General features: G+C 42.2%; 1 protein-coding gene across 1 annotated transcript; it reads left to right on the top strand.

Moving 5' to 3' along the window:
• The first annotated feature begins 303 nt into the window (after positions 1-303).
• Positions 304-13,228, top strand: LOC142369462 (uncharacterized). Its single transcript, XM_075451815.1, has 5 exons — positions 304-570; positions 3,922-4,450; positions 8,034-8,145; positions 11,739-12,057; positions 12,142-13,228. The coding sequence occupies exons 1-5, from the start codon at positions 399-401 to the stop codon at positions 12,855-12,857; spliced, it is 1,848 nt and encodes a 615-aa protein (XP_075307930.1). The 5' UTR covers positions 304-398; the 3' UTR covers positions 12,858-13,228.
• The last annotated feature ends 996 nt before the right edge of the window (positions 13,229-14,224 follow it).

Genomic DNA, 14,224 nt, shown 5'->3' with positions numbered 1-14,224 from the left:
TACTCTATAGTACACAATAAAATGTATAGGCCAATGGCATCTTATGAGATGTTGGCTTATGAATATGAGTAATAGCTTAAGAGAAAATGTGCACTGACCAAACAAAAGTTTACTATACAAATAAAAACAATATGCACAATAGACCGGGAATTGATAGAATTTATGTCATACTGTTTACTAATTAATTCATTTGTGAGGAAAACGATTCAACCGGAAGTGCATTCGCGATTTTATTTTGAAATTTACGCCGTGCATTTCCGGACCTCTGGGCAGGAACTGCACCCTGTGACCCCGGAAGCAAACACCGCAGCCGGCCGCCAGTTTTCTCTGTGTGGGACTCAGCTGCTGGACGGTGTGTTAGCGTGTCTGAGCTGAATATCTGAGTGTGAGCAGCAACAATGTCTTCAGTTCAGCATCTGAGAGAGTTTATCAGCCAGCGACTAACTGCTGCCGCCGAAGAAATATTCTCAGAGTTTGAGAAAACCATCGTCCAGTACGAGGAAGAGATCGGCCGTCAGCGCAGACTGCTGGATATCAGCTGGAAACCGCAAATAAAGCTCCACAGAGTGGGTAAGTAAGGCTGTGTGGAGGAACAGGGCTGCAGCTCTGAGCTCCGCTCCGGTTCTGTTGGCCTTTAACGGGCCTCATCCTCAATCCGCTTTCTGTTAGCCTCAACGGCTTTTACGTCCTCCGCTCGAGGCCTGCCGTGATAATACTGCGGTCAAGTGAGCCGCCACTCGTTCATCCGCCGTTAAGGCAGCCGCCACTTAACTTTCACATGCGCAAACCAAGGTTGAATCATTATCCAGATTGATTTATCCAGCATACTCCCTCGCCATCCCACCTAGAATTATAAAAGAAATCAATAGAATGAACTTTAATTTCATATGGAAAAATAAGCATCACTACATCAAAAATGGAGATTTGATAAAGGATTATGAGGATGGTGGTTTAAAAGCAATTGATTTTGAAATTATGAATGGTATATTGAAGATCAAATGGCTTCGTTCTTTTTTAAGAAATGATGATGAGATATGGTTCTCGCTACCTTCTCTTGTTTTTAAGAAAGTTGGAGGCATTGATTTTCTCTTAGTCTGTGATTTTGAAATCTCAAAACTGCCCATAAAATTATCCAAATTTCATCAACAGCTTTTGTTAAATTGGAAACTGATGTTCAAGCATAATTTCAGCCCTCATAATGTACCATTGTGGAATAATCGGGTAATATTGAGTGGAAGGAAGTCTGTGTTTATGGAAGACTGGATGACTAAACAAATTTGGTCTGTTAGACACATAATGGATGATAATGGAAACATTCTTGAATTGAATTATTTTAATGCTAAATATAGCTTGAGTTGTTCCAGTGCGACTTATAGGAAAGTTATACATAATATCCCACAAGCCCTTATCCAATCCGTAAAGAACAATATCTTGATCATTCCAACTCCAAATTTACATAAAATAAAATTAGATGATTTGGACCTAGTAAGTGATAAATGTAACAATAAATTTTTAAGACAGTATTCAGTAAACACCTTATACCCAGGTATAGCAAGAAGCTCATTCATTCTTAGGGATTATAACAAATGTGAAAAATCAAATATTCGGACAAAATACTTCAAATTCCCAGTTCCCCCAAAATGTAAAGAAGTTCATTTCAAAAGTATAAACAACATCTATCCCTCAAATGAATTTTTAAAAAGAAGATTTAAATTTGTTGTAGAAAACTGTTATAACTGCAAAATAAATTTGGAAACAACAGAACACCTATTTTATGAATGTGAGACTGTCCAAAATTTGTGGAAATCTCTACATGACTTATTATCATCCAGTTCCATGAGCACAGATTTTTGGTCTTTTCAAGATATCCAAGTAGGCGTAATCCTCAAAGATAAGAAAACAGAGTTCTTGATAAATAACCTCATCATCATCACAAAATTTTATATTCACAAGTGTCGATATGCCAAATCCCCACCTTCATGGCTTGCATTAAAAAATAATATATCCTCATTACAAAAATGTTTGAAACATATAAATAATCCCCATGCAAATAAATTATACACACTCATAGAAGATCTTAACCTGTCCTGACCTCTTGTAACTGTTTAGAAGTTATTTATTTTATTCATTTATTTTTATTATTATTATTTATTATCCCCCTTTTTTTATTTATTGTTTTTATCTTGGGCATTTAAGATCCTTCAAGTTGTTTTTCTATATGTGGAGGTGTGAATATGTAAAGTTAAAAATAATAATTGTTTACTTCTGAGTATGTCATTGTTTTGTCTATGTGACATATTTGAATAAAAAAAAAAAAAGAAAAAAAGAAGAAAAAAAAAAAAAACTTTCACATGCGCTCATATTCTCTACTACTACGGTTTTAAACGGCGCGACACAACGTTATTAGTTCTAACCTAAACGCCTAAACGACGTGTGAAAGAGTGGCGGCTGGGAATGGCGGCTAGCTTGACCATCGTAAATGCACTGCCAGATGAGCGAGTTACAGCAGGCTTTAGCACAGTGTAAACGTAAATAAACCACTCCCACACTCGAAAATGCGTCCCCAATATGCTTGCTATATAATAATAGGCCTATGTGAATAGATGGAATTCTCTCTCTCTCTCTCTCTCTCTCTCTCTCTCTCTCTCTCTCTCTCTCTCTCTCTCTCTCTCTCTCTCTCTCTCTCTCTCTCTCTCTCTCTCCGTATATATATATAGCAAATAATAATTAACGTTTGGATCAGAATTTCACTTCAAACATCTTGCATATTCAAGTTTTTGTCGTTTAGAAATCATGATGTGTGAGGTTTTTGAAGGACCTTAGCTCCAAAATTGTACAGTAAAATCTATTGGTTCTTTGTTCAGGAAGGACTCAGTGGTACTGTCAGTATGTCCATGTACTCCATTGCTAAGAATAATTGACATTTGGGTCAACATTTCACTTCAAAGTGCTTACATATGCAAGTTTTGCCCATCATAACGTGAGTTATTAGGACAATTATTCCAAATTCTTACAGTAAAATCTACTAAGTCCTCTTCCAGGCATAACTCAGTGGAGCTGTCAGTATGTCCATGTGATTCATTGTTAATAATAATGAACATCTGGATAAGCACTGTACTTGATTTTTGTGTCTGTTAAAATGCAATGTTGTGTTTTTGAAGGGCCCTAGCTCCAAAATTGTACAGTAAAATCTATTGGTTCTTTGTTCAGGCATGACTAAGTGGTACCAAATATATGTCCATGTAATCCATTGCCAAGAATAATGGACATTTGGGTCAACATTTCACTTCAAAGTGCTTACATATGCAAGTTTTTCTATCATAACGTAATAAGGTTTTTGATGGACACTATACGAATACAGCGTTCACGCACTGTGGCATTTCCGTACCAGGTGATGATGGACCCTGTCAAGGTGCTCTCCACTGCTGAGGAGTAAAACGCTTTTAGGATGGGTGTTGAAACTTTCATAAAAAATAAAAAAAGGATTGTTTTCTGCAAACTCCACCAGATTCTTGTTCTATATGTCCCCAGCTACCTCTGTGGTGATTTTCAAGTCATTTCACTGCATCATCTTTTAATAATCTGATGCTGAAATCATACCCAATGCATGATGTATATGGCCATATTAAAATATTCATAAAAAATAAAAAAAACTGAATATTGATCAATCTAATATAGCAATCAGATTTAACATATTTAAAACTCAACATATTTAAAAATTATTTAACAGAACTATGTATGAGTGAAGATCACATAATGAGGACATTAGAGTTAAGACTAGTTTCACAACTCAAACTATAATTTCTTTTCCATCCTAATGCCTACACTGAACTGTCGATATAGTGTGGCTATAGGTTTAAGGGTATAGGTCATCTATCTAGCTGTGTACAACATAAAATTGTTATTGTTATGTGCTGACAGTTGCAGAGTCCATCAGTCGGACCAGAATGGAGCAGAACCAGGAGCAGAACCAGGAGCAGAACCAAGAACTGAACCAGGAGCTGAACCAGGAGCAGAACCAAGAACTGAAACAGGAGCAGAACCAGGTGCAGAACCAAGAGCTGAACCAGGAGCTGAACCAGGAGCTGAACCAGGAGCTGAACCAGGAGCTGAACCAGGAGCTGAACCAGGAGCAGAACCAGGAGCAGAACCAGGAGCAGAACCAGGAGCTGAACCAGGAGCAGAACCAAGAACTGAAACAGGAGCAGAACCAGGAGCAGAACCAAGAACTGAAGCAGGAGCAGAACCAGGAGCAGAACCAAGAACTGAACCAGGAGCTGAACCAGGAGCTGAACCAGGAGCTGAACCAAGAACTGAAGCAGGAGCAGAAGCAGGAGCAGAACCAGGAGCAGAACCAAGAACTGAAGCAGGAGCTGAACCAAGAACTGAACCAGGAGCTGAACCAGGAGCTGAACCAGGAGCTGAACCAGGAGCTGAACCAAGAACTGAAGCAGGAGCAGAACCAGGAGCTGAACCAGGAGCTGAACCAGGAGCTGAACCAGGAGCAGAACCAGGAGCAGAACCAGGAGCAGAACCAGGAGCAGAACCAGGAGCTGAACCAGGAGCAGGACCAAGAACTGAACCAGGAGCAGAACCAGGAGCAGAACCAGGAGCTGAACCAGGAGCAGGACCAAGAACTGAACCAGGAGCAGAACCAGGAGCAGAACCCTTCCACCAGGAAACGAGCCCGCTCATCCTCTGGGTCCACCGGGCCACAGGTCAGTGTGGAGGAGGTTTTTATTTTATTTCTTATTTATTTGGTTAGGACTCTGCACATTAATCAACATATCAGCAAAGCATCCATGTAAATATGCCGGAGTTAGCACAGCTGCTAAATTTCATCCGTTGTCCTCAGGCAGGTATCATAAAAACATACAGACAATACACCATGACAAAAAACTAAAGAACAAACAAAGATTCACATCAAAATTAAAGGGATAGTTCGCCTCTTTTGACATGAAGCTGTGTGACATCCCATATCAGCAACATCATTTATGAACATCTTCTTCCCCCCTGCTGCGTCCTGTGAGCAGAGTTCCAGCCTCGTTTTGGTGTTGATGAAAGTAGTCCGGCTAGTTTGCTAAGGTCCCGAAAATAAAGCGTTTTGCTTCTCAAAACAATATGCGTTCAAAAGAGTAATACATTTGCATCACAAAACCCTCCCTCCAGAAAAAGTCAGAGCTCACATCGCTTGGCCCTATTTTCTCTCCCTTCGTATCACTGCCTGCTGTGTAAACCGTGCAGACCGAAGTGCAGCCCGAGCACTCCCCTGCTTCCGAGCAGCAAACACCGTAACAGATGCGGCTATCGCTAGGTGGCTGTTAGCATTGATATGAAGGGAGGCAGAAATAGTGGACGTCATTGAGGGATACTCCATCATACTTAGCTGCCTTCCCTCTAATTTTTCATGTGTCTGGACAAACACACAAGCTCCCTGAGCACACTGAGGAGCACTGTGAGCAGCATCAGATGTGCACGCTGTGGCCACACACCTGTATCACACCTGTTCAACACCCTGGATCATAGCCAGTTACATGGCTTATTAAAAGAATCAAATCACAGCAGCAATTTCCATTAGTTTACTTTTAATAAAAGCGATTTGGCCCACTTAAAATGAAATAGACTAAAATCTTGTTGTCCATGAGATGTGTTATCTGTCTCTGTCTCTACGAAGCTGACAACGTCGTCAAGTTTCGGAAGATGTTCTTCTTTTGTAATTTCATAGTTCTTATTCAACCATTTGGCCCTGAGGTCTGATGGTAGCTTGCCAATGATCTCAACCAATGTGCGGCGACCACTGAGCTCTTCCTCACACTTCATGGCAGCAAGCGTATCCTCACAGCCTCTCAGTTGGTCTGCAAAGTCTCTGAGTTGCACATTGTCTCTTATCTCCTTAAAGTTCAAAACCTTTCCTACCCAAGCTTGTGAGATGGAATGAGGATTTCTGAATCTTGTTGTGCCTCCTTGCTACCCGCACTAGGACTGGGGTTGTATAAGCAGTGACTTATGGCATCTCGAGCCTTTCCTTCGGTGTACTGGTGTAGACGAGTTAACCATTGTGGTGAAAAGCCTCATGAACTTCCAATACTGGAGGGGGGTCTCCATCAAACTTGACCATATCCCTTGGTGGGAGCTTAAGAGAGTCTACTTGGACTTGATACTGCTGCCTTGAAAACTCTAGCAATTGTGATATTGAATCCCTAGATATAGGTGAAAGTGACGGTTGTGTCATTGCAGGGATCCTGCCAGCTCTCGGTGTAGAATAGAAATCTGCAGTCAGGGCTTGCTTCTTTTCTTCATTGTGTAGTATCTGTGCATCTAGCTCGGCCTTGTGATGCATTCGCTGGAGTTCCAGTTCAAACTCCTCTTTGTTGCGTTGAAGCAGCACTTCATCTCTAGCTCTCCTGACACAGAATTTTCATCATTTGTCGGCTTGAGGTTCATTGACTAAATCATTTTGGTTTGTGACGTCTAAATCTTCCTCAACATCTGGATGATCGTCAGCTCCATCTTTCACTTCATGCAGCCAGGCTAGAGCCTCATGACGCACATCATGAACGCTCATCAAGATGAGCTTCTCATAGGCATCAAACTCTTCTTTGTCAATGTCATCAGTGAGTCTATCATGATAACATCTGTGTGCTTCTTGAAGTTGTGTGAGGGCTTGGTCGAGGCTTTCCAATGCTGCTTTCAACTCTTCAGGTTTGTTTTCTCGGATTTTTACATTCACAGCCATTATCATCTTGGTTACAGCTGCTTTAGCTTGTCCTCGCCTCCTTTTCAGTGTTGTAAGGTCCTTTTCTCCTGCAGAATCTTTGGTTTCAGACATGGTTGCCACTCGTGTTTAACTTTATGTTACGAATAACATATGGTAGTGTTTGGAGCTATACTATTTTTCTTTTTGAGTAATGGTACATTTAATGGTTAATTTGTTTATTGTTTTCATTATTATTTTGCTCACATTAATTATTGATATTTTGCTAATATTGTTGTCTAGTTATTTGTTTAGTTAATTGCTTTGCTTTATAGGTTTAGTCTTTTTCTTTGATTTATTTACTGATGTGATTTGAACACTTGGGGGCAGTAGTGAGCATAGGCACACCTGTATATAGGTAGGAAGTAGGTGGTGATCTGTGTAGGCACCTGGGTGATGGGCATATGGTTTTTTACCAGTGCGAGAGAGACGTTGATGTTGTTTGCTCTTCTGGAATAACAAATAAACCAGCCTCAACTCAAAACTTCTGCCTGGAAATTGGACAATGTCTTGCCTGCGTACATTACCTGCCCATGGTGCCTGAAGTGTTCGTTTGATTTGCTTTAATTTAAGTTTTATTTGATTTGTTTGACAAACGGCCACTACAGTAGTCTTTGTTGTTTTTTGCAATATTTAGCATTTTTTTAGCATTCAAATACACACATATTTTAAACCATACATTTTAAAGCTTAAACATATGAACATATCACAGCCAAAGTTGAGCTGGCTTTAACTCACATTTTACAACATTATAAGCCACATATAATTTCCCTTTGAACACATCATCCTCAATCTGTTTGGTGAACGAAACAAGTGCTAGCATTTAGTGTTGCACCGATACCGATACCAGTATCGGGCCCTGATCGGCACTAAAATGGTGGTATCGGTATCAGCGAGTACCAACAAATAGCGCACCATTTCCAATACTTGTATGACACTTGAACGTCTCCCGACACTCGCTACACTGTGTTGTGATCACTGTGCAGCTGTCGCTATTGGCCTGCTCCAGACCAATGAGAGCGGGCCAATAGCCGCTCTTAACCAATGCCAGGGCAGCTTTTTCTATGTGTGAGGAGCAAAACGTCTGGCGACACGGCACTCTGTCAGCTGGGGAGGGTGCCGTTCGCAGTCATCTAGAGCTGCCGGCGACGAAGACAGCTAGCCAGGGGGAGTTTGCAGCGCGAGTGTGAGGAGGGGAGGCTGGGTGCTTCCTGTAGTCAAAACAGGGTCTACGATAGAGAGTGCTGGGCCGCCATCGCTCCCTGTGCGGTCGTGACAGCGCACTACCAGCCGACAGCCAGTTACCGTCTTTGCCGTCCAGCAAAGCCGTTACCCCGGGGAGTTGGGCGGCGGCACAAGCTCAGACCCCGGGGGAGGGTCTCGCCAAGTGGGCGAGTTAAGTATTCCTCTCCTTTTAACTTTGTGTTTTAGTGTTTATGTATAGGTCGGCCTATTGTTATGTGGTATTGATTGGTGGGGTTGCGTGGGGAGGAGTGACGGGTCTGTGGTTAAACGGGCGCCATATGCTGCAGGTTAACCGCGTGTTTTGTGGTGTGTTGACTCTGTGTGCTGTGTCTAAAGCGTGCCTTAAAGCTAGTGAAGCTAGCCTGACTTGTAGTGGGTTTTCATTCCGTGTGCTGTGTTAAGGGTTAGTCTGTCGTGTGTGTCGCGACCAAGGAAGCCTGCGTTCCCAATCCTTCTCTCTCTCCATTAGATCAGAGCCCCCCACCCCATGTGTTTTATGAACTTGTAAACTAATAAAGATTTTACATTTTACATCCAAGTAGTATGCAGCTCTTCATATATATATATATTATTATTAATTTTTTTTTTTTCAAACAGAGTGGTATCGGTATGGTATCGGTATCGGCCGATACTGCACAGCCAGGTATCGTATCGGGGCCAAAAAATGGTATCGGTGCAACACTACTAGTGTTTTCAATAGGAGGGTTTCAGTTACGTCATCACGGGAGCGCACAAATTTCAGTTGGTGGGCAGGAAGCTTGACTACAGCACAGCAACAACATGGAGATTATGGAGATGAGTGAATATTGTAGTGGTTTGGAGCCGGCACATAGGGAAAGGTATTTTGCGTTAGGTGAGAAATACATTGGGCGTGACACATACTTAATGAAAATGTCCGAATTTTCGCAAAACCGGAACGATTTGCCGAATATAGAGGCTGTGGACATGACGAGCTACCTGGTTCTCCAGACGTCTTACTACACCAAGCAACAGATGAAGGCCCACAAAAGTTTGGAAGCATACAACTATTACCACAGCGGATGGATCAGCAAACTCGGAGTAAAACGTCTACAGAATGATTGTGTTTTGGTGTTGGCCAGGGTAAGTTTGTTTTCTGTGTTGTTTACGGTGCATTATCCCAGTGGAAAATGCAGTGTGTAGTGCAGGGCTGGGCAGTAAAGCCGAACTTAACATGTTGAATGCCGAGCTGTGAATGTTGGCATTCATGTTTTCATAAAATGCCGAGATCCAAATATCCAAATGCTGACATTGTGTCTTTGTTGCCTAATGCACAAGAGAGAGGGAGAGCGATTCTGTTGTCAAGAACTTGGGAGCTAATGTGCGCTGTTAGCACTTAAGCACTTCGTGGATACTACTGAAACGTGAAGATTGTGACGATTTGTTTTGTTTAGATCAACCACTCTCAGAGATCGCATGAAACACCGATGACGGTGTCTTAGCTCTGTGTTTTGGTAACCCAACTTGACCGTCGGAGCCCAGTCCACTGACTCAGTAGCTAACAACGCGCTGGGGCAGCCTTCAAAACAAAGCCCAAACGTAGCCCGTATTACATTACTGTTGATTGGCATTTAACAACATAATACTTTACTGCACTACTACTAAACAGTTAGATTTCCCACATACCTTTGACGAAGTGGTCACCGCAGACACGAGCATTTGCAGATTCAGCCCCTCCAGTCTGTAAACGTAGGTTAGCTATCCACTCTTTGCGGCGTTGTTCTGTGAGTTTTTTTTTTTCCATTTCTCACCTCTATGGGAGATTACCTTAGGTACTCGATAGTAACCCTTTCCCTTCTCTCGGTTAGACCAATTGCTACATCCAAAAACGGCACAAAACTGAGGTATTTTGGGCAAAAAGTGGCAGACAAAACAGTGTTTTCAATGGGCTCCAGCTCCAGTTGCCCACCACTTAGGTTCGCGCGCTTAGAAAAATACGGAAGTGACGTCAACTGAAACCCTCCTATTGTTGCTGGCTTTTGGGTATGAAGTAGAACTGGTGACCTCTGGTGGATGCCATTAAATGCTTCCTCTTAATTTTCCATGAGCACAAGATAAAATTGTGATCTGACAGGCCAGATAATAGATTAAAAGTCCATTATCCATCATCTTCCGCTGGTCCGGGGGTCGGGTCGCGGGGGCAGCAGCTTGAGCAGAGAAACCCAGACGTCCCTGTCCCCGGCCACTTCCTCCAGCTCTTCTAGGGGGACCCCGAGGCGTTCCCAGGCCAGCTGAGAAACAGTCTCTCCAACGTGTCCTGGGTCTCCTCCCAGTGGGACGGGCACGGAACACCTCACAAGGGAGGCGTCCTAACCAGATGCCCGAGCCACCTCATCAAAGTCTTAGAGATTCTTTCAGGATTATTAGTAAATATTAGATCAATTGTTGTATTTGACTTATTTGTTATTCTTGTCGCTCCTTTTATAATTTGTGTCAAATTGTACTCATCCATCAGCTGTTTATTTTTTTTCCTGACTTGATGTCCCAGTTGATATTAAAATCAGCGAGTAGGATGATTTCCTTCTTCGAGTTGCAGTGATTTAAGATTGTCTGAAGATGATCATAAAACACATCCTTTGCTGAGGTGGATCCACACAAATCACAGTAAAAGACATTGCAGAGCAGAGTGATGCATTTAGACCAATACACTCAGCGTTAACGTCTTTAGGCCACCTTATTAGTTCATGTTGAAACTTCTCTCTGACAGATTAATACTCCCCCACCTCGCCCTGCTTGTCTAGCCTTTCTAAATACATTATATCCTGGAATGCTGCTAGCTGCTGTAGATGATGATGAATGTGTCAACCAACTTTCACATATTCCAAGTATATCAATATTAGAGTCACTTAATAAATGTTCCATTTGCTCAGTTTGTGTTTTTCCTGGTTAAAAACAGCAAAGTGTTTCCTGGTTTCATCTCCTCTCTCTGAGCTGCAGATCCAGATGTGCTTAGACTCAACATGTGCTGCAGGCTGAATGATCTGCTGGAAGAAAATCAGCGGGCAGATTGTTGTGGTGGGACGTTTTCTGGCTCTCAGTCTGCAGATTTGAGAGGTTCAGGAGCTAATCTTCATTATTTGTGTTTAAAGTCTCTGGGTTACATGAATTGAACCTGGTGGTGGTAATATTCTGGCTCTTTAATGGTTAGATGACAGGTTTGTAGAGTTGTTTTAACAAAGAGAAACAGGTTGAGTTAAAACGGACTGTGTTTCCCTGATGGCTGTTGAGCTGAATGGCTGCAGACCTCTGAGTTGTAAGCTGGAACAGAGGGTTAGTGTAAAGAATGTCATGTATTACCACCGCTGTTACTTTTATTCCTTTAAACCAGCGGTCATCAACCTTTTTCAGCCCAACCTCTACATGGTGTTTAAGTGAAAAACTTGGACAAGACTCTGGTTCCTTCCATCATTTAGAAATATTGTAGCTCAAGTTCCTTTTCAGAGTTTCATCATGACAAAAATAATTAGTAAAAGAGCAAAAAGCAAGAGTTTACTGCTTAAAAAGCTGAACGTGTGCAGAACACATCAGAGCACAGTGCTGATAGCTGAGGGCACTTATAAACGCACCCTCAGCGTTCACGTTTGATCTGAGATATTGAGACCTGTGTGGCTCGGTCTGTCCAGCTCCAGTTAGAATATGTTGGTTAGCGTAGGTTAGCTTAGAGAAATCTTTTGTGTGAACTTCAAAAGGATCTAAGTCTTCTTCCTCTCTGTCATTGCAGAAACGTAGAGCCCAAGAGGGATCCAGATGGCACTGCTGTAAGGACTGTGGGAAAGTTATCAAACGATCAAATCTGAGGTATCATCAGAGGCTTCATACTGGAGAGAAGCCTTTCAGCTGTGGTCAGTGTGGGGCAGCTTTCACTCAATTATCTAGTCTAAAGACACACCAACGTATTCACACAGGAGAGAAGCCTTTCAGCTGTGGTCAGTGTGGGGCAGCTTTCACTGTATTATCTAGTCTAAAGACACACAAACGTATTCACTCAGGAGAGAAGCCTTTCAGCTGTGGTCAGTGTGGGGCAGCTTTCACTACATTAGGTAGTCTAAAGGCACACCAACGTATTCACTCAGGAGAGAAGCCTTTCAGCTGTGGTCAGTGTGGGGCAGCTTTCACTACATTAGGTAATCTAAAGACACACCAACGTATTCACTCAGGAGAGAAACCTTTCATCTGTGGTCAGTGTGGGGCAGCTTTCACTACATTATCTCATCTAAAGAGACACCAACATATTCACTCAGGAGAGAAACCTTTCATCTGTGGTCAGTGTGGGGCAGCTTTCACTACATTATCTCATCTAAAGACACACCAACGTATTCACACAGGAGAGAAGCCATACAGCTGTGGTCAGTGTGGGGCAGCTTTCATTAAATTATCTAGTCTACAGACACACCAACATATTCACTCAGGAGAGAAGCCTTTCATCTGTGGTCAGTGTGGGGCAGCTTTCACTCAATTAGATAGTCTAAAGAGACACCAACGTAGTCACACAGGAGAGAAACCTTTCATCTGTGGTCAGTGTGGGGCAGCTTTCACTAGATTATCTAATCTAAAGGAACACCAACGTATTCACACAGGAGTGAAGCCATACAGCTGTGGTCAGTGTGGGGCAGCTTTCACTCATTTATCTAGTCTAAAGAAACACCAACGTATTCACTCAGGAGAGAAACCTTTCAGCTGTGGTAAGTGTGGGGCAACTTTCACTCGATTAGATCATCTAAAGAAACACCAACGTAGTCACACAGGAGAGAAACCTTTCAGCTGTGGTAAGTGTGGGGCAACTTTCACTCGATTAGATCATCTAAAGAAACACCAACGTAGTCACACTGCAGAGAAATGATTGGCTGAAATCAACATAATTTTTTACGGCAGATAAGAAAACATTCACCTGGGAGCAGCAACAGGAACTACCAATCAGAAGCCTTGCCTTTGTTCAGATTAAAAATTTTCTTTGTGGATTACCACCTTCTCTTGTCAGGACTTTAGTTCTGAATGTTCTGTGGGGAGCACATGTTTGAAGAACCATTGAAAGTGCTTTATAATTTGTTGGGATTGCTTTAACTGAACGTTGGGATCTCCCGACGTTCAAGACAAACAGTCTGTTTGAAAGTAGAAACATGTTTATTCTGTTATACTGAATATATTTGTTTTGTTTAAAGTTAAGATCCACAAAGTAGCTTTGCACCAGCTGTGGGTATTTCTGTAAACATCTGGAGAAGCAATATATAATTTCAGTTTGATGTGAAGTCGAGCTTTACACTCGTCTGTATTTCATTGTTCTGCATTTCATTAAAGGGCAGATGTTAACTTTTCTCATGCTTTTCATGTTCTTGCTACACAGATATTTTTGAAGAAAATGTGTGTTTGGTTACGAGGGAAAGTTGACCCTCATCATCTTCCCCAAAGACCCAGAAATCTTTAACGCAGTCTGAAAAAGGTTTGGAGTTGTTCCCTGTACTTCCAAACACAGCTGTATGATGCTCATGACTGAAGCTGAAAGTTAAGGCTGTTCCAACACTAAAAGGGCACGAGGCTCAACTTCAAGCTGTGAAACTCTTTCAAATGTCTGTTGTGTTGGAATCAGACGTGTGAACGCATTTTAGTCCAAACGTCATGGCTGCACTGAGGGAAAAGGCAGCTAAACAGGCTAACGCTACTTTGAATTGAACCGTTTAACAGGAGAAAACTGAACTGATCTGTTTGTTGCTTCTACAACTGCTCAGTTACTCACACAATCAGGTACTGAGCAGATTTACCAAACAGACATTCTGCTGTAATCTCAGATGCTCTCAGTCGCGCTGCTCACGTTGTTTTAGTCCACAACTCTTCTTCTTCTTCTTCTGCCCAGACGGCTACACAACTTACCCAGAACACCTGGTGGCAGAGTGTGCACACGACACCCTTATACTTTATTGGATTGTATCTACAAACTGAAACGCTGATCATTTAAACCTGCTTCAGGCTGTTTCTGTTCCCTTTAGCTTTAAGCTGACTGTGTTTGGCGTGCCCTGAGCATTTCAGTGGAAAATGTTCAGCACAGACTTGGAGTTGTATTGTGTTCTTGTGGTAACTACGTCCCCACAGCTATTATGTCCTGAAGAGTTTCTTAGAAAGCGCTTTCTGCCGCTTACAGTGGGAGAATCTCACTGACAAATCCCACTTTGGCCTAAAGATGTGATCAGCGGTGACTTTTGTGTGTTAGCGACT

The sequence above is a fragment of the Odontesthes bonariensis genome, chromosome 19 (assembly GCF_027942865.1).
Source record: "Odontesthes bonariensis isolate fOdoBon6 chromosome 19, fOdoBon6.hap1, whole genome shotgun sequence".
Lineage (NCBI taxonomy): Eukaryota > Metazoa > Chordata > Actinopteri > Atheriniformes > Atherinopsidae > Odontesthes > Odontesthes bonariensis.
Note: the sequence above shows the minus strand (reverse complement) of the source record. Positions and strands in the feature narration are given on the sequence as shown.

Excerpts from the sequence above, each read along its gene's own strand:
- LOC142369462 (XM_075451815.1), top strand. The coding sequence starts at position 399 with ATGTCTTCAGTTCAGCATCTGAGAGAGTTTATCAGCCAGCGACTAACT. Across the intron at positions 571-3,921 it reads AATAAAGCTCCACAGAGTGG|TTGCAGAGTCCATCAGTCGG; the intron begins GTAAGTAAGGCT and ends ATGTGCTGACAG. Across the intron at positions 8,146-11,738 it reads GGGAGGGTCTCGCCAAGTGG|AAACGTAGAGCCCAAGAGGG; the intron begins GCGAGTTAAGTA and ends CTGTCATTGCAG.